This window comes from Rhea americana, unplaced genomic scaffold (genome assembly GCF_003343005.1).
Source record: "Rhea americana isolate MKP2758 unplaced genomic scaffold, rheAme1 scaffold_445, whole genome shotgun sequence".
NCBI classification, from domain to species: domain Eukaryota; kingdom Metazoa; phylum Chordata; class Aves; order Rheiformes; family Rheidae; genus Rhea; species Rhea americana.
In genome coordinates, this window is record NW_028186585.1 from 202464 (window position 1) to 221319 (window position 18856).

Sequence of the window (18856 nt, forward strand, 5' to 3'; positions counted from 1 at the left end):
CCCCCGAGGCGGGGCGCTCGTCTCCGCGGAGCCCGGCCCCGCGAGGAAGCAGCCATCTTGGGTGAGGGCGCGGCGCGACTTGCCCTCATCCAAGATGGCGGCGAGTTCTTATTTTTATTTTTTCCCTTGCTTCCTTCTCGTTGGAGACTTGCGTCGCTCTCGACGCTGTTGCCTCTGAAGACTTTCGAGGAACGATTTTTGTAAATCAAAGGAAGAACGCGCTTCCCCYTCAGTCCCACACGCGGGGCGGGGGGAGGTGACAGCGCGGGGCGGAGCGCGGTGCATTGTGGGCATTGTAGTCCTCGCCCGGAGCGGGGGCGGGACTGGGGCGCCGAGGTCGGCGGCGCCGAACTACAAATCCCGAGAGGCCGTGGGGGGTCGGGGGAGGGGTGGGCGCGTGCCGCGGGGTGGGCGCCGTTAGGAGGCGGCCGGTGTGCGCGTGCGCCCTGGTGGCCGCGGCGGTGGCGGGAAGCGCGGCCGGTACGGCGCTGAGAAGACGGTCGCCTTTCGTACGCTGGCCGGGGCCGGGGCCCGAGGGATCAGCTCAGCGGGGAGGCAGGACGCGGCGGGCTTGGGCGTCGGTAGCTCTGTGCTGCGAGGCGAAGGGGGGTGCGCTGCTCTGGCCAGGCCTGCGTTAGATGAGGGAGGGCAGCAGTTGGCTCCGTTTTTATAAGTCTCGATTTCACTCGTTGCTCTTAAGCTTTCCGAAACGGGGAGATGTGTTTTCAACGCGCCTCCATTCAGTGGTTTAGCTTACGAACTGCGAGGAAGAGTGGTTGGGGCAGGGAACAGCAAAGGTTTGAAATCCTTCTGCTGACATCGCTGTCATTATTAAACTATAAATTAAACTATAATCAGAAAATAAAAAAAACAGCTAGGAAGGTAGCTGGCTGTTGCATCTCAACGTCAAGTAGTAATACTTCTTTTTCCCAAAGGAAAAGCCTGTGATGTTAACTTAAAATGATATCTTCATCAACAGATTTGCTCCCCTCAAAAGAGGGATACAGGGGAACAGGTCTGTAACTATGTTAAGTAGCATTCTTCCGTATTACACTCCTTGTGTTTGCTACTTGTAGGTGACTACGACAAAAAAAGCTGTATTGATTATTGTCTGAAACCATAGCTAGAGAAGTATTTTTACATCTGTGAATGCTTACTTACGTAATACTTTTCATTTCTCTCACTTGAGCCACTCGTTCCTCTCCCAGAACAACTCTTTTCAGTTGTGTTAGCACCATAGTTGTTGGAGCAGCAGAGTCAACTAGCTTGGGGAAGTTAAGAGAAGTCCTCCTTTTTTTTTTTCTTTTTTTTTTTAGGTTATTTTTATTTGGGATCAGTTCTCAGGTCTGGTTCATTCAGCAGTACTTGAAACAATTTCACCAGTGTTGGAATAGAAGCATTGTGAAGAGGAAAGGCGACACATCCACTGAGAGAAGCATCCATTGAATTTGTTCTGTACATATGACAGTAGATCCAGACACCCCCCCCGTATCTTTCTTGTAAATGTAAGTAGCTCTTTGTATAAAAATATCGCTCTAATTAACTAAATAACATATATAATTTTTCATTCTATTGTATACAAATGATCTTTATTTCTTAGTAGTCCTAGAGTGTTTTTCCAGCTGTAGAACAGCACAGCAGCTGGCAAATTTTCCCTTTCCCTGCACTTCTGTTTGTAGTGTGTGCAAATATTTCTGCAGATACTATTCCAGAACAAAACAGGCTGTAGATTTAAAATTCCTGTTAGATATTACTGAGGCAGTGTTTCAGTAACATAGTAAATCAGCTCCAGGGCTCATAATACTGTGCATTTTTGTAGACACGTGATCTGATATAGCTTGCCCCTCCAAAAATACTGAGGGACAGCTTACTACAAGTAAGCTTTGTATGCTGGATTAGCACTCCTGCAGCTGACAGACAAAATTCCACTATAAACTTTTGTGCTCTGGCTAAGTCAACAAATACACAGTCATTAACCCAGGCTTAGTTCTCATTAACATACTTCAATAAGCATATTAATTGTCATCAAACAATAGCCTGAGAAACTACAAGCTCAGATAGTATTAGATTGGAATAAGAGGGTTTTTCTCCCTCCTTGTTTTAGTTTTAACCACTTCCTCAGTAACTCTGTTTAGAGGTACACCCCAAGAGAGTAGAGATTAATTTTCCTGCCCTATTTTCTATTATTAAAAAAAATACTATGAAACATTTTGCTTATAGTATGGAGATCTGATCTTTACATATGCCTTTGCTGCCCTTACCATTTCTCCTGCAGCAAACTGAAAACTGTGCTAAAACTATTCATCATTTCTTTTTCAGTAAGTGTCAGGTTCTGACAGGTAACCAACCCCATACCAAGACTGAAAATCTGTTTAAAAATGTGATCATCTTCTGGTAAGAGTGAATTGCTGTAAAGCTTGGCATAGCAGTTTTGCAGAACTGAGCTGCTTTATGATAATCAAATAACACCATGCAAGCTGCTGCTTAAAAATATATTTATTAGAACAATTGGCAATAGGAATTAGGGCATATAAAATTCACTGGCTGGAAACCTACGGAGCACTGAAACAGTTTAAACAGTTGTATACTGAATTAAAAAGTACCTCCTTTTGCTATCAGAAATTGTTATAAATTTCTAGCAAACTACAGAAATAATTTCATGCCATCAGATAAAAAATTAGAAGTAATATAAATCTAGGTTTGTTTCACCTAAATTTCTAAAATTGTCTCAAACGTCCATGAAGTAAAGCCAGACAGGACTTAATTTACAGAACATAGACAACCCAGTTTATTACAGTTGTGTAAGCTGTCCAAAACTGATTGTTCTATTTTTGGCAAAACTTGCATACTATAATGGTAATAAAATGGTTGGAATGGACTGGTTTGTCTTTTTGTAATTCCCTTGACTGCACTCCATGTGTATGTAGGTAGGGAGTAAAATATTCCTGTCAAAACCRGGAATCTGAATGTCAGGATGCTCAGAGCAAGAATCATGTCCATTCTCACTATTGAACACTGGAAAACTAGAAAACAGGTGCAACTGCAAATAGCACAGTCCTACTAGAAAAGAAAAGTGGATTGAGATTTGCTTATGGTTAGAAAGGGGAAGTGACACACTGAAAGTATCTTAAGTGGRAAGGTTTTCCTTTTAAGGTAACTTACAGAACTGTAACTTGCAGAAAATCAGTAGCAGGATTAAACAGGCTACTTTTATTATTTACTCTGTTTCTGTYTTTTGGACCATGATGTAGTTTTAAAATCACTAACAATTTGGATTGATACGAATTGTAGTTACAAGAAATCTTTAATGAATGAGACCATCATACAACAATACAGCAAATCTGACTTTAGAGCTCCTAGTACTGGATCAGAAATGCTAGTCCAGTACCACAGCTATGTGATGCAAAGTTCTGCTCCAATATAATTGCATTTTCCTGGTTTGGATTTATTTGCTTTTGATAGGTTAATTTTATATCAGATTACATGCCATCTGTTTCGACCTTTTATATTTTATAGTAGCTTTTTGGTAGATGAGTTATTTTTCCTCCTAAACCATGCAAAGTCAGCATGAAAATGTAAAGCCAGTAGAGAAAAATGCAGGGTGTCTGCCTACTCCTGACAAAACTTCTACAGCTGGAGGATTCTGACCTTCACAGATGAAGAAACAGTGTTTCTGGAACCAGAGTCCAAGGTCTCACCCTTTTGTTACAGGATTGCTTGATCTAATCAACGGTAGCTGATACAGGTCCGTTTTAGCAAACCATTCTGTTTGTCAGATGCCTCAACCTCCACAGAGCCTTACTGATGTCACTGAGGCTCTACATGAGTGCGGGATCTGTCCTCCCAGAGTAACTCCTTGTATCAGTGCCTTCACTTTTTTTTTTTCCTTGGCATCTGTTGTTTGGGCAGTGTATGAATTGCTCTGTAAGTAGCATGGGAAAAGCAAAATGTAATTTTAAAGTTTTTTAAGAACAAAAAACTGATGTTAGTTGGCAATATGTGTCGCCTTTTTTGTGTTGGTATATTTTATATGCAGAAGATGGAATGGAACTTTGCAATAGTGAGATAATTTTCAAAAGGAGAATAGGGCCTCAATTCTGCAAGTATTTGATGTTCATTTAAATGCCACTATTCAAATGTTTATCTCTAACCCATATTCTTAACATTTTCTGAGGCTTACAAATGCAATTACAATACGTTTTTGAAAGTTATGCTATGAACAATAAATCTGGTATACTGTACTGGTTTTATTTTTAAATTTGCAAAATGTCTCAGTTTTTGGCAGCTATCGCTAGTTCTTTTCAGGATCCTTTCCGCTTTTCATTGTTYATTGGTTCTTTCTGTAACTGTATTATTTATCTAAAGAAATTTTGGTGGCACAAGGTGTATGAAGGCACTTATGACCATAGCAGTTCTTTATTTGGCAAAGGGCAATAATAGATTGATAATAGAGTTTTAAGACTCTGGAAATCACAAGTTTCTTTTCCACAGGAGGAAGTTATGGTAACCTACCGAATGTTCCTAACAGAAGAAAGAAAACTATAAATACTCACAAATGCTTCTTTTCAGAATGAAATTCCTACAGCTACTGTCCAGGAAATGTGGCGGACTGCAAATGCTTTTTCAAGTACATTTTTGCCAAAAGCAAGTCCCATATATGTGCCTGGCTACTTCCACTTGCCATTATAGTAAGAAGAAAAAAGTGAATGGTTACGAACAAGTTGATCAAGAAAAATACAGAAATTTGGTTTGCTCTGTGACATCTTACAAAACCAGTGCCCAAACACCAGAGACATTGTTTGAAGAAGACAATTTATTATATGGGCCAGCAGATAAACATAGATCTCGAGTTAAAACTGTTGAAACAAAAACTCCAAAGAACTGGGTACCTCTCATAAACTCCAACAAGAGAGCCCCACTTCTAGACAGTGGCTCAAACCTTCCCCTGAAAATCAGCTTACAAAAAAGCAAAATACCCAGTGTTACTAGTATTCTTCAACAGACTATTCCTCCACAGCAAGCCTTTTACCTGGAAAGATGGAAACAGCAAATGATACTGAAACTTGGGAAAGATGGTTTTGAAGAGTACACTAAAAGTAAGTCTAACCACAGTGTAATTACAAAGTACAATCACTAGTCTGGATAGTTGTCTGGGATATACTAGCATAGCTGGTGGATCTGGCTCTAGAAGTCAAAGCATTTTCCATTCAGCTGTTTCCATTTCAAGGTGCAAGAGCACATTAGAAGGGCACCTGTTATTATTGAATCTACTCATTGTTCTAGGACCCCAAAATTAATTTAGAATTAAGTGGGGAAATTAGAATTAGACTGTAGACATTCTTTGTCATGTCCTAGCTGTGTGTCTTATTACTTCTCTGTTTACTAGAATCAGTAGCAAATAGATATTTCCAGCTGATTTGATTGAACCTGTTTGCAGATGCAATTTTATATTCTGAAATTACATCCTCCTGTGTGTTTAGAAAACTGTATGCCATGCTTTATATGCTGAAGCACTTAAGTAACTGTGTTTATACTAAAGTATGTAAATGTTTTCTATAAAATTCTGTGCATTTAGATGTTTTTATTTTATAAAATCTACAAAGCTGACTTCCCCAGGCTGTCAGAGTGAAGACGCTATGGTGCTAAGTGGTTGTCTTTGGGGAACAGTGAGTTGCTTTTTTTAGCAAGATTGATAAATACCTCAGCACTCCTTACATAAACAATTATGGTTTTGAAAACTGTATGTGCTTTGTTTATGCTCTTTTTGAGTTTCTAAGCACTCTAGTGAGTAAGCTTCATAGGARAGACTGACATAAAAAAAAAACCTTACATAGCTATTTAAAATTAGCTGTCTCTGAATCATTTCTCCATTAAACCCTTACTCCTAAGAATTATGTCCATCAAGTGAGGGAAGACGTTTGTTCAGTTCAGATGAACCAATGCAGTAGGACTAGCATATGCAGCAAACAGCTCATAAGCAGCCTGAAATAATGATTTTAATTCACAGAGATTGGCAAATGCCTTTGAATAAACAGGAAATGAAAGAGCATATTTTGTTCCTGTATAATTACAAGATTAAAAAAAAATAATGTAAGAGATACCAGTTTCACTGTTGGCACGTTTTTCTATCTTGTTCCTCTCTCCTCCTTCCATTCTGAAGTTTTCAATACAAAAAGTAGGGTTGTTTTAAGAGCTGTGCTCTGTTACATTTAGTACACATGTCCATCAGGTATTATTCATACTGTCTGAAATGTGGGTTTTCTTGTCATCTCTCTTAGATCTTTTCCTCCAAGGAAAGCTCTTTCATGCAACTTTGGAATCTATATTTTTGTCTGAAGAGATGCCAGCTAAGGGGCAAGGAGAAGACACTGCGCTTTCTGGCTATTTATCAAGTGTACAACATGTCTTGAAAGATATCAGTGAAGTAAAAGCTCTGGAAAGTGCAGTTCAGCATGAGACTCTTCAATATCTGGGCCTGGTAGACTGTGTGGCTAAGTATCGGTGAGATGCTGATTCTCTTAGAAACCCCCAAAAGTCAACATTGTTTGCCACTCTATGGTTTATGGGAGGCTGTGTTCCAAGCTGAAGCAGGTGTGTTGGTGAGCTCTGGGGGGAAGGCTGTGAAGATCACCAAGAGAGGCGAAATGGATGAGCTCAGAGGTGAACCTGGTATCAGAAGTGCTGCTCTTCCTTGTGGAGGATTCCCTGCTGGAGCAGGGCATGAGCAGGGAAGGGGCTAAGTGAGGCTCTGCAGTTGCTAAGAACTTCAACTAGTATTAGTAAGTCTTGGTTTCTGAGATCTAAACTACCAGTGCAGAAGAGATTAGACTGGGTATGATAATGAACAAAATGGCATTGGGATAAAGCAGGGTGAGTGTAAAATGCCTTTCTTTGGTGCCATATCTGATTTCTTACCGTGACTAAACTTAAGCTAAAACATTGTCCTCTCTTGTTGTGTTACACAGAGGCCAGTTATGTGTGATTGACTGGAAGACTTCAGAGAARTTAAAGCCATCTCTGCAGAACACTTTTGACAACCCGTTACAGGTTGCAGCATATATTGGAGCCATAAATCATGATGTTAACTATGACTTCCAGGTAAGCAGGCCTGTTACCTGCCAAAACAAGCAGCAGCAGCACCTCTGTTATTTTCATTTCTCCCCACTTACTGACTTCAGACATGTGCTATCCATCACACAACTATTGGTAGGCTTCGTACACATGTACAAAGCAGCCCAGCCCTAGTTCAGGTTAAGCTGCCATAGAACTGCATTCTAAAATAACTCCACTACTTTGCTAATCCTGTTGCCTTTGCTTGTCAGTAGTATATTGCCATTGGTTTTAAGAAAATTCCTGGGAACTGTAGGTGCTCAGTGTCTTGGGAAGTCTGATGAATTTACAGTGAGGACGCAGCCTGTGGCAACCCCTTTGCTTTGTCCTACATGTTTTGAGTTGTATCAGGAGAAGGAAAGAGGAAGAGGGAAAATGAAGCAGAAAAGCATGTAGATACAGAAGGGGAAAAGGAATACATTCCTCACTTCTTGTGTTGTTCTGTCCYCCTAGCAAGGGAAGGACTGAATGATTAACTTCCTCAGAGTGTTAGGAAACTGTACAGGGCTTCCTCAGGGGAAAAGGATGAGCTGTCAATCAATTACTTAATCACTAAACAGTGGAACAGTGTTTTAAAAGACTCGAAAGGCAGGACTCCTACTGGACTCAAGGGACTGTTATTTCAGTGCAAATCCAGGAAGGGGGAAATTTTAAATCAGGAGGGAGAAGGGCAGTTCATAGATTCTACAAAGGACTTTCTAGAATAAGAAAGAGATTAGAACATGGGGACACTTAACAGGCATGATCCTTATGCASTGGAATATGCAGGGTTCTGCTCATGACCTTCTTCCCTCACTGCTTCTCCCTTGGTGGTTGTTTGGGAGTTGAATTAAGGCAGTTTGTTGAGTATTAAAGATGTCATAACATACATAACGCTGGAATCATATCAATCTGATTGTATCATCCCAAGCAAAACCTCTTCAGTTGGTGGCAATTTTACCTACACTTGGAAGATGTAAACAGACCCTACAATTCAGAGTTTGAATCCTACAATTTCCGTGAAGGTTGATGAGACCTTTGGACTCTCAGCATTTGAGTATTAGACTCTAAGTATTTTATTGTGAATTATTGCTCTTTTTTGTTTCCCAATTTCTTGTTTAAGATACTAGATATTAAACTGAAGTTTTGCATTGAAGTTTAGTCTGTAGAAGCATTAACTAAAGTTGCATATTAATGGTGAATTTCTGACAGCATCTTGTTTTTCACTGTAGGTTAGTTGTGGACTCATTGTGGTTGCATATAAGAATGGCTCCCCTGCACATCCACATTTCATGGATCCAGATCTGTGCTCTCAGTACTGGAATAAATGGCTTCTTCGCCTTGAGGAGTACATGGAAAGAAGCTGATCCAAACTAAGCTATACAGAGGCGAGCGGTCTGAGTACAGACCTGAAGCGCTTTGTTCTAATCTTATCTTATATTTTTTTAATATATATATATTTTTTTTCTTTCTTTTTTTGAACAACCTGGGCTAATTTCTTTGTCAGTTCTTTTCTCCTTAAAAAAAAAAGAAAAAAGAAAAAGAAACAGAATATTTATTTGCTTATTTTGTAGGTGACTTAGTTGGATCTAGCAGGACAATGCAGACTTAATTGATCCCTATTTTTCCACAAATGCAGTTTATACCATCAATAGGAAAGTTTCTATAATCTGAAAGATAGATTTAAATAAAACTGTTTAGTAAAAATCATCCTACTCTTGTCATTTCTGAGAAAAAAGCTATTGCAGAACTGAGACTCTGGAAGTGAAATTGATGGGGAACTAAAGCAAAGGGACATTTGTGGTGTCTGAGCTGAGAGAAATGCAAACAATAAATGAACATAGTAGACTGGATTTGCTGGTTGACTGGTTGGCTATTAAGCTAGTCTTGCTAACCTCAGAGGTACCCATTAACAGATTTTTACTATTTGTGGTTTTCTTGTARCAACAACTGGAAAAACTATGCTAAGAATTATAACCAAAGCTCTCATAAGTAATTACTGAAAATACTAAGGCAGATTGTCCGTTTAACAAAAGTGGCTCAGCGGGAAAGGAACAGAATTGTAGCTGATACACTTAGAAATTTTGCTTCTGTTGTGAAAGGTAAGAGATTTCCATGCTTGCAGTGGCTCCTCCTGCAGGCTGCTGCTCTTAACAGCCTGCAATAACCCACACAGAAGAAATGCGAGTGTAAAAGGGCCTTTGTACCTTAGGCTGTGAGTTTGCAATAGGCTCTGGGCAGGCCAATTCTGTGACTGTCTTGAGTGCTCCCAGCTTTGCTGTGGTCTGTGTAGACAAGAAGCCTACCCAAGTGGAACTACCTTCAGTGTCAGGTTATAGCATTTGCCCATGCCAGGAAGTTTCTTTAAAGTAGCAGGTTTGTGATTTTGAAGCTGGCCCTTCTTAGGAGCGAAGAGCTGCCGATAATTTTTTCAGAGTAGTAAGCTTATGAACCTCCTAAAACAGAAGAGTTGCTTTTGAAACTTATTTCATAAAATAAGTCTGTAGACACAGAATACACTTTGGTGTCAGGTGGTATTGTTTTGTGTGATGTATCTGTAGGAAAGGTTGTTTTTCTTTGTTTTCTCTGAATTATACATGCACACATTCATAATACCTCTAAGGATTATGTGTAAAAATAAAATTAACCCATAGCTTCAAGAAGATCAATTAGAATGATGTCTTAAAAAAAACAATGGGCGGGCTTGCTGCTGAAGAGACTTAGACCTTTGTAGTGTTTAATCTTCAGCTCTTCTAGGGCACTAACTGCAGAAATCTGTGCAGTAAAACTGTTAGTTATAGCAGTACTTACTTAAATTCTGCTCTGGTGACAGTGTGATTACTCTTTGCTTAATTAGGTAAGACTTTCAACTAAAAAGATTTACACAGAGACTAAGCAACTAGGTTCAGAGATGACTAACCAGAATGGGGCTGTGTGAGCGCTCAGTTCTACCTGTTTTGCAGGTAGGTCCCCACTACACTGAATTTTAGTAAGTGCCTTGTTCAACATCACTGAACATTGTCAGTGTTCTGCAAAAGGTCACTCTGTAGAGATAAAGAAGGCAGGCAGAAGCAAGAGATGAGATGACCTGGGCAGAAGCAGGAGATGACAAAATGTGCTCAATCTCCCCTGTGTTGATTGGGACTGGATAAACCGTAAGAGTATGAAACAGTTGGCCAACAGTTGGGTGAACTGCCTTGTTCATCAGCGTGTCCTACAGATGCAGGAGTTCCTGCAGCCATGTAGCATTTCAGCCTAGTTCTCCCTCCTGGTAAACAAGGACAAATCTGGAGCCTGGGTTGTGCAGGCACCTGCTTGCTTCACCTCTGTTCATTGGTTTAACAAAAGCCGCCTCTCCGAGAAGACGACTCTCACAAGCCATTCCAGTCTGTGAACCTCTAAGTCTTAAGACCATCCAAAGAGCCTTTGGATACGGTATCAGGTACTTCTGTCTGATACTTCTGAAAATCTAGCTGCCTCCTCGTGTGAGCTGTTTGGACCATCTTGATCTGCCTGTAGTTCCTTCAGTGGAGACATGCTTTTGCAGTGACAGTGGACTCAAAATCATTATATGCTACAGGCAGCAAAAAAAAAAWTTTTACACAGATGTGTCTCTAGTTAGGTGAGGAGGGTTTCTGCTTCAGTGCCACTGCTGCAGTTCAAGGGCTGAGAGTCCGGAAGTGTTAAGAGTGTGAATCCTTCGCAGTTGGGTGCGCTCCAATCACTTTGCTCAGCCGGACTCTGTTCCAGAGTCCTCGTCCCAGCTGGGTGCTGAACTCAACCACCAGTGTCACACCTGAGACCTGACTGAGCAGGTTTTAGGGGATTCTCTCCACTACAATTGGCTGAACCCAAAGTTAATGCTTGTCCTTAGCCAGAGAAATTTGTCAATGTATTTGCAAGCATGCAGGCTTCACCTGGCATGTGCAAACTTCCATTTATAATGTTCAGTTATGACAGCACGATCTCAGAAGACCTGAGGACTAGTGCATAAGCTAGAGTTGATTTTACAAAGTAAACGTCTTCTAATTTACCTCGGACACTTCCCCCCCACCCCAACATGGACTTTTCATTTATTAAAGTATTCTGCAAACTCTCCTGTTACACAGGATGACAAGTTTAGTCTTTACACAGTAGCATCACTTTATTATCAATGTTTTCAAGGTCCCAAGCATCCACAGGTCTGTTGAATAAAATAGTAGTATCACTAGAAATGCTTAAAACCCCCTAAAAGCAATTCCCCACAAGAACCCAAGCAGAGGTCTGTGTAACAGAGGCAAATTGAGAAGCTTTTTGATTCTTACAAAGCCATCCAAAATCTATCATTCTAATGATGATGAAGGTAGTGGCCACGACTCTGCATTTCAGGTTGAGTTACTTTTCAGGTTTTGTTTTAACGTATACAGAACTCGGCACATCTTCCCCAAACATACAGCTTTATTTTGAGCACAACATGTGTTTGGGGGAATTTATAAGTAAATCCATTCATTATTATGTATTTAAGTAAATTAGAAACCTGCCTACCAGCTGTATCTGTTAAGATTAAAAAAGACAGTTAAACAACAATGCTTGGACCAGCATAACTTGTGCTTGCTGAGGACGTTACCACCCCACCCTGTCCGTCCTTGTAGAGCCAAGCGCCCAGTCAGGGCTGCAGCAGCTCAGCAGCATCTAGAACATCCTCAAGCGTGTCAGGAGGTCTTGGCAATGGCAGTTAGGGACACCCCTCTCTCTGTTTCTTTAATCACTAAATCTTGTTCTCCCAGGTCAACGGGAGCTGGAGCAGGGATACAGGGGAGTCCTAGGAGCACAGAGACAAAGTCCCACTCCCTCATCGTCGTCCCTGTCCCTTGGCCTTGCGGCATCATTCGCACCGAAAGCTGCCCCAGCAGAGAGGGGCTGGAAATTAGAGGTCAGATCCACGCGCACGGTTTCGCACCAATCCCGCGAGGCAGAGGCAGCTGAAGGCTCACTCCTAACTGCTTTGCGCTGCTTTGYCGTGTTTGGGAACAGGCACTTGATAGTTCATTAAGAAAAAAAATAATCTCAAAATACACACACACAGACACATGCACACACACGCAGACACGCACTATAAAATACACATAAAATTGCATGTCGTCACGACAGATAATACATATCTTCAAGTCATTAAAGTGTTTTCTTTGGCTTTCTGGCTTGATATTGATGAAGATTAAAGGGATGTGGTAGTAGTCCCCAAAGTAAGCATGACAAGTCCAGGAGAGTCAGAGCTGAGGTCACATTTAAATCTAAACATGACAAAGTAAGTTCACAGTTTAAAGTACCTAAAACATGACCAAAACTCTGCCCTGGACTAATGTCACTACTTGGAAGAGAGAAAAATTCTGCATCCTTAAAAAAATAAAATCTGTTTCAGCTCACCTTTGATCCCAGCTCCATAAATCATTAGTTTATTGCCTTTACTGAGTTAAGATTCGTTGTGCATTTAAACTTCATTTGGTGCTACTGTGTACTGCTGTCCTTAGGACCATTTTAATTATTATTTTTTTTTCAACTGAGGACAACRTGATAACAGCTGCTTCTACGTGGCTCTTTCTACCCAAAGCTCTTTGGGGTGATGCATTGGGGAAAGGTGAAGCTATTTGTCTGGGGCCACTCAGCCGGGTAGTAGAGCTGAAACAGAAAACTGGTTGCCTCAAAGCCAGTTCAGCAAATGCTCCTTTAACTAGGTGACCACAGCCTCTTCCACCCTGTCCATCTTTTTGATCGAAAAAGTCTGATGTTTGCATCATACACAGGAATATTTCTTTCAAGTCGAGGTTCTGTCAACATCAGAAGAGTCCCATTAACAAGAAGCATCCCTGCTATTTCAGGGAGTTCTTTCAATTTTTAAAAAATAATATGCATATATATATATATATATATATATATATACATATATATATATACATATAGTCCTACGTGTAAACTTCATTCCTTTAGACCACTATAACCCACCGCGTTACTCATCTTTGTCATCTTCTTTGGAGTTCCTCTGCAGGACAGGGCTCAGTTTGGTTTGCAAAACTGCCGCAAGTTTTTTTGAGGTTTTTTTCAGGAAAGCACTTCCGGGGTGAAYGTTACTAACGTGCAGGTACAGGTCCTCTTGTGTAGGGCCCGTGTAGCCGCAATCTTCGCACACGTAAAGTTTATCTCGCCTCTGTTTGTAGGCATATTGTTGCTGCACGCCGTGGATCTTCTTGAGATGGGACTCCAGAGAGCACCGCTGGGTAAACGCTTTGTTGCAAACCTCACATTTGTAAGGACGAATTCCTATAAGATTAAAAGACAACGATCATCATTTGGAATTAAATTCATTATAGCCCGCTAGGGAATCAACAGAGATCAAGGCTCGGTCATATTAGGTATGAGCAAATGCACAGCAGCAGGTAGGTACACCCCAAGGAACCATCTGTCTAAATAAAGTAACTTTTAAACTAAGAGTTTCAGGAACAGGTTCATGTATTTAGGAACCTAGAAATGCTGCAAAGAGGCTTAAGGAAATGCGGAATATTACAGACGCCCATCAGAGCTTCAGTCCTGAAGAAGGAACCACTAGCAGCTCCTGCAAAACGCACTGCTTTAAAGCCCTCCTGGAGTCCTGTGATGGGGTAAAACTGCCGGTTCCGGCTCACCTTTCATTTTAGCGACTGAGATCTTGTCCCGCAGTAAATTCTCAATCTTTTGCTTGCCATGAGAAAAGCTTGATAACGCCGCAGCAAACRGCTGCCGGATGTGAACATGTACCGGTCACACTAATTCAAAGGCGTGCTGGTGTTTTCGGGCAATACATTCCGATCATTGCGTTTGTACTGATTACTTCGGATTTGACGCGTTTCTCGAGCACAGAGCAGCTTTAATACAGACGCAATGTGGTACTTAAAACCCTGTTTTTTGCAATGAGAGTTAAAACGTGTGCAAGAGCAAAGCTACGGAGAGTAACAGCCAGGCAAAAAAAAAGGGGGGGGGAGGGAGAAGTACACATGCTCGTATAGATGCTCCATAACTTTGAAGTTGAATTTCATCAAGTTTGCCGCTCGACGGCTGATCTTTTTCACCAGAAATCCAGACTGATTAGAGGTTGCAATAGGAAGAGGTGCCAGCAYGGGAGAGGGTTATACCCATCGTGCCGGGAAGGCTACGTCCCATATGTCTCTCCACCAGGGAAGATGGTACCTGGACAACCCGCAGCAGCCTGAATCACCCTGACCTGGAAAAGCAGCGGACGATCTGCATGGGCAGCAAGAGCAAAGTGGAGCAGAGAAATCAGGCACGACCCTGAGGGAAGGCATCCAACATGAAAGGTAAAACAGAGAAAGAAAAGTAGAGGCTTCGCTCAGGAAAATGCAGCGCCTTCAGCATTCACCTGGTCTTAGGCTACAGAAGAGGAATCGTGGAGTTATTTTTCTTTTGAGAAATTTAGGGGCAATTTAACCCTATGGGTGACATCTCCAAGACATTGGCTTCCACCTCTGTCCAGCACAAAGCTCCTTCTCCTTTGGCCTTCCCAAACCAGTTGTAGTCCTGCATGGTGCATTCCGATCTACCAGCCACAGCAGATCTATTTTTACCTTCCGCTCACAGAACACCTTGGAGTTCAGTTTATGAATCTCAAAGAAATATAGGCCAGGTTGGAAAAAAAACACTTCTTTCAGAAGCACAGTCAAGACGACCCTCCGAGGCAGTGCCCTGATCCAATCCAGATTTCCTTCCCACGTGAAAGCTACTGTGGCCCTTCACCAACAGAGCAAAACAGACCCAAGCGCTGGCTCTGGCCGCTGCTTTCACATCAAAAGAGGCATCAAGGTTTACAGGAGATCCGTTGCTAAGAAGTAACTCGCCTCTGCCAACAGAGTTGCTGAAGCTCTATCTGGGAACCAGGTTAATCTCATAAGCAGGCAGAAGGGATACCGCAGAGCAATCCCGGTTATTCCGCGGGTTTTATAGGAAACTGGAAATCTGGGAGGTCAGAGAACAGCCAGCACATGCGATGGAGAACGTCTTCTGGGTGCTTCACAGGGCAAATGAAAAGCCTCCCAGGTGTGGGCAGCYGCCTTACCAAGGAGTGTCTTGGTTGGGGAGGATGGAGTTGATGATAAGACTTTAAGCCAGCATTTCAAATAGAAAACAAATAGAAAACACCAAAAAAAGGCAAAAAGGCAGTCTTCTCCCTGCTCGGTTGGTACAAGCACTTCTATAACSAGTGAACTGGCTTTGAGGTGGATGGGAGCAGGGAAGAGATGGGGAGCAGCTGGGGCTGGTGACCTCCGATCGCACTGTTTGAGCCAGAAGAGGACATTGGCCCTGGATGTCCACTTCGACTCTGTCCGCAGGTTTATACAAGCTCATCTGAAGCCTCACGAACCCTTCCTCCGACCACAGGAGTGGTTTATCATGACGGGAGCCCATCTGGAATGAAGAGAGCCCTTAACATCTGATTTTTCAAAACAAGTGCAGGAAAGCTAAAACGGAGTTGTACAAGCTCCTTGTTCTGTTTCTTGCATTTCTTGGTTTCTTGCAATTTCTGCACGTGGGCCCAGACCACCACCCCAGCGATGCCTCTCGCTCGCTCCGGGGGGTTCAGCATGCGGGGCAAAGAAAAGTCAAACGGGCTGTCTAGTTCTCCCTAAAGAAGTTTGAGGCRCAGCAGAAACCACATTTGGGTTTCTTCAGAGGGTGCCAAAATCCAACCCTGACCCCGTTGCACTGAATGGCCCGCAGTGAAGGTTTAACAGAAAAAAAAATGAAAAAAGAAAGAAAGGAAAGAAAAATCTTTGCTCTTCATTTCCTCTAGAGGGCAAAGCATTTTCGTTGACTGCGTACATGCTCAGCCCTCGAACACCCATGGGGGATTATCCTGAGGACACCGGAGATAGCTCCATCAGCAATCCAGGTTGTGATATCACTGTGTTGGGCTACCCTTGCCCCCCCCAAGTCTTGGTTGCACCTGAACCTTTCTCCCACCCCTCCGAATAGCCCAGGGTCGTCCGCAAAATGCTTTGGTAAAGCATTCTCACCCGTATGGGTCCGGACATGCCTCTTCAGATCAAAGGTGTCGTTGAAGCCTTTTCCGCAGAAGGTGCACAAGTGTCTCTTCACCTGGCTGTGACACTTGATGTGCCGGTTGAGCATGCGCTGCAGACGAAAGCCTTTGCCGCACAGCTCACAGCTGTGCGTCGCGGCGTCGCTGCAGGTGCCCGTGGTGAACTAGGAAAATCAACAGCACTGGGTGAGGAGGCGTCAACACGGCCAAAATACCTGAAGCATCCCCTCTCAAAAAAAATAAAAAAAAATCTTGGGATAAATGCAAAATGAGAAGTGAAAATATTGAGAAGACTCTTCCCAGGTGAATTCTTCATCCCCCTCCCTCCCCCCCGCCTTGCAATAAGGCTTCCAGGACAGACTTCAGCCCAATCCAGGTCTACTCAGGGAGCRAAAGGGCTGCGATGCCCAAGGAGCACCACACGCAATCGTGCACACGCGAGGAGTCGCACCGAAGCAGCGGCCATCCATCCCCTACCTCTCCTCCCTCTTGCAAGCTGTGTCCACCGAGCATGCCACCCTTGCTGGAAGGGTAAAACCAGCCCACCCCATCCCACCGCGCCACCACGTTCCCACGCTGCCGTTGCTCCTGGTGACACCCGGCAGTTCAAGCCGTGACAGAAACTGGGAGGAAGGTCCACCGCATCTGCTGTGTGACCTTCTTGGGATGCCTCGCTCCTCTGCACTGGGTACATAGGCACCCAGAGAAATGCCTACGGCTCAGCTGGTGGCAGTAGGTAGGCACCCGTGTGAGTTTTCACACCCCTCCCCCACCAAAAGAAAAAGGGATTTAACGTGGTTTTGACCGCAAAGGTGAACTTGGTTAGCTAAACCAAAGCGACGCTGCATTGCAGGGACTGGGACGATGGCCCCAGTTACTTCATCCCCCTCGCTTGTTAATTCGCCACAGCACGTCGTTACGGGTTCAGCTCTTCGTTTTCCACCCCAGTACCAAAACCACTGTGCCGACACCAGTACTGAACGTCACTAAGAGAGACACTGATGGTTCAGCTCCCGGGAAGGGTATTTCTCACGCGCAAGGCCCTTATGTTTGGAAGATGCAGACAGATGGCTATTATTTTAATTAATGGCCAAGCTGCCRTGCTCACTACCGCTAGCTGCGGGAGCCGGACGAAAGGGAACGGAGAGCAGCACGCGTGCGTGTCATTTGCACTCGCGATGCTTTTGGCAGCTCTCTGTGGCGTTCCTAGAAAACTTTACAGCAACAAGGTTAAGAAAACAGATTTCTTCCCATCCTTCACCACCACCCGTGCTAGTAGCTAGTATGCTAAGTGGGCTTGAGTAAAACAGCGAGAAAAAGYATGGATAAATCCCAGCAGCGTGTCCACAGGTTTGGTGAAACATAACCCTAAATCCCCAGGCGGTCTCGCCTTTGCCTGGATGCGCCTCGTCTCCGGCACTAACTCAGTAAAATGGGGACTTTGAGTTGTCAGACCCAAAACGGATACAAAAATTTCTAGCGGAGCAATGAAGCGAGCTCTCCCTGCAGGTAGCAGCAAGCGTTGGGTGTTTTTCTTGATCCCTTTATGATTAATGAAGGAATCCTATCCAAAGCGGTTTGTGAAGAAGGAAAAAAAGAAAACCAAAGTAGCTGCAARACAACACATGAATTTAGAGGGGCAGCGAGTTGGAAAGCGGCTGGCGGGCAGCAGCTGGGACTCCACCTCGAAGAGCCCGTGATCTGTTTGCCTTCGCGGCCTTTGGAGGGAAACCACCGCTCTGCCTTCTCCAGGTAGGGAAAAGGACCTTTCTCCTAGCTGCTGTGCTACGTCAAGAAGGTAAGGGGATCAGAGGGAGAAATACGCTGCAGACCGCCTGGGTGAGTGCTTGGTGGCCTTTCAAGAAGACCCCGAGTGCACCCCCACGCCGTGGGGCTCATCTCCCAGCTGCTGGTCCTTCCTAGGCGGGCTCAGCTCTCCCGCGGGACGTGAGCCGAGCAGGTCAGGGATGGCCTGGGCTRAGGGCGCTGATGGGGCACCACGGCGGCTCGCTCTGCCTGCCCGGCCGCTTCGGCGCGCGCAGAAGGAGAGCGGGCTTTCCAGCGCAGCAGCAAGCCGTGACCGTACACCGCTCTCCACCGGTGTCCCGTCCCGAGAGGCGCGAGGCCTGCGCGGCGGCGCTCACCTTGATCTTGGCCCTGCCGGCGGGGCGCTCAGCGGCCAGGTCCAGCAGCATCCCGCCGGCGGCGGTGGCCGGGCTGGCGGCGGGCTGGGGGCCGCCGGGCTCCGCTTCCCTGGGGCCGCTGCTGCCGCTGCTCCCCAGGCTGCAGCTGTCTTCGAGGGCGAGGAGCGCGCAGCCCAGGCCGCCTGCGGCGGGTGCGCAGCGCGAGGAGGAGGAGGAGGAGGAGGAGGAGGAGGGTCAGCGGCGAGGAAGGGCGAGCGGGCTCGGAAACGCGGTCCCGGAGTTCAAACACTGCAGCGGCGCCGCCTCCCCGTTATACCGCGGGCGGCGGCGGGGGGGGGGAGGCAGCGGGGACCCCCCTTTCCCTCCCCTCCCCTCCGCCGCCCCAAGCGCTTTCTTCATCCTCATCTTCCTCCCCCGACCTTTCTCATGCAAACGAGCTTTCCCACCTTGCCGGGGCTCCCTGCGGGCGGGGGGACGCTGCGGAGCCCTGAGCAGGGGGAAGGGGAGGGGGGAGCTAAATGCGAAGGGCTCCCGCGCCGCGCCGTGCCGCGCCGTGCCG

At 44.6% G+C, this 18856-nt stretch overlaps 2 protein-coding genes across 10 annotated transcripts in view; one reads left to right on the plus strand and one right to left on the minus strand.

The window, feature by feature from the left end:
* The first annotated feature begins 429 nt into the window (after nt 1-429).
* On the plus strand, nt 430-8799 carry MGME1 (mitochondrial genome maintenance exonuclease 1). Of its 9 annotated transcripts, none has more exons than XM_085315958.1 (6): nt 430-509; nt 1317-1505; nt 4492-5096; nt 6279-6501; nt 6966-7098; nt 8322-8799. In XM_085315958.1, the coding sequence occupies exons 3-6, from the start codon at nt 4556-4558 to the stop codon at nt 8454-8456; spliced, it is 1032 nt and encodes a 343-aa protein (XP_085172084.1). In that variant the 5' UTR covers nt 430-509; nt 1317-1505; nt 4492-4555; the 3' UTR covers nt 8457-8799. The 9 variants fall into 9 exon arrangements, with proteins under 9 accessions (XP_085172084.1, XP_085172086.1, XP_085172085.1 ...); XM_085315960.1 differs by having other exon boundaries at nt 1338-1505; XM_085315959.1 differs by having other exon boundaries at nt 440-480.
* Nucleotides 8800-13016: 4217 nt separating this feature from the next.
* The window catches only part of OVOL2 (ovo like zinc finger 2), a 10306-nt gene continuing 4466 nt past the window's right edge, over nt 13017-18856 (minus strand). The window contains exons 2-5 of the mRNA XM_085315948.1: nt 18717-18784; nt 18298-18479; nt 16128-16317; nt 13017-13383 (exon numbers count right to left, since the gene is read on the minus strand). Of these exons, the coding sequence (XP_085172074.1) occupies nt 13073-13383; nt 16128-16317; nt 18298-18479; nt 18717-18784 (751 nt within the window). The 3' untranslated portion in view covers nt 13017-13072. The remainder of the gene's footprint in view (nt 13384-16127; nt 16318-18297; nt 18480-18716; nt 18785-18856) is intronic.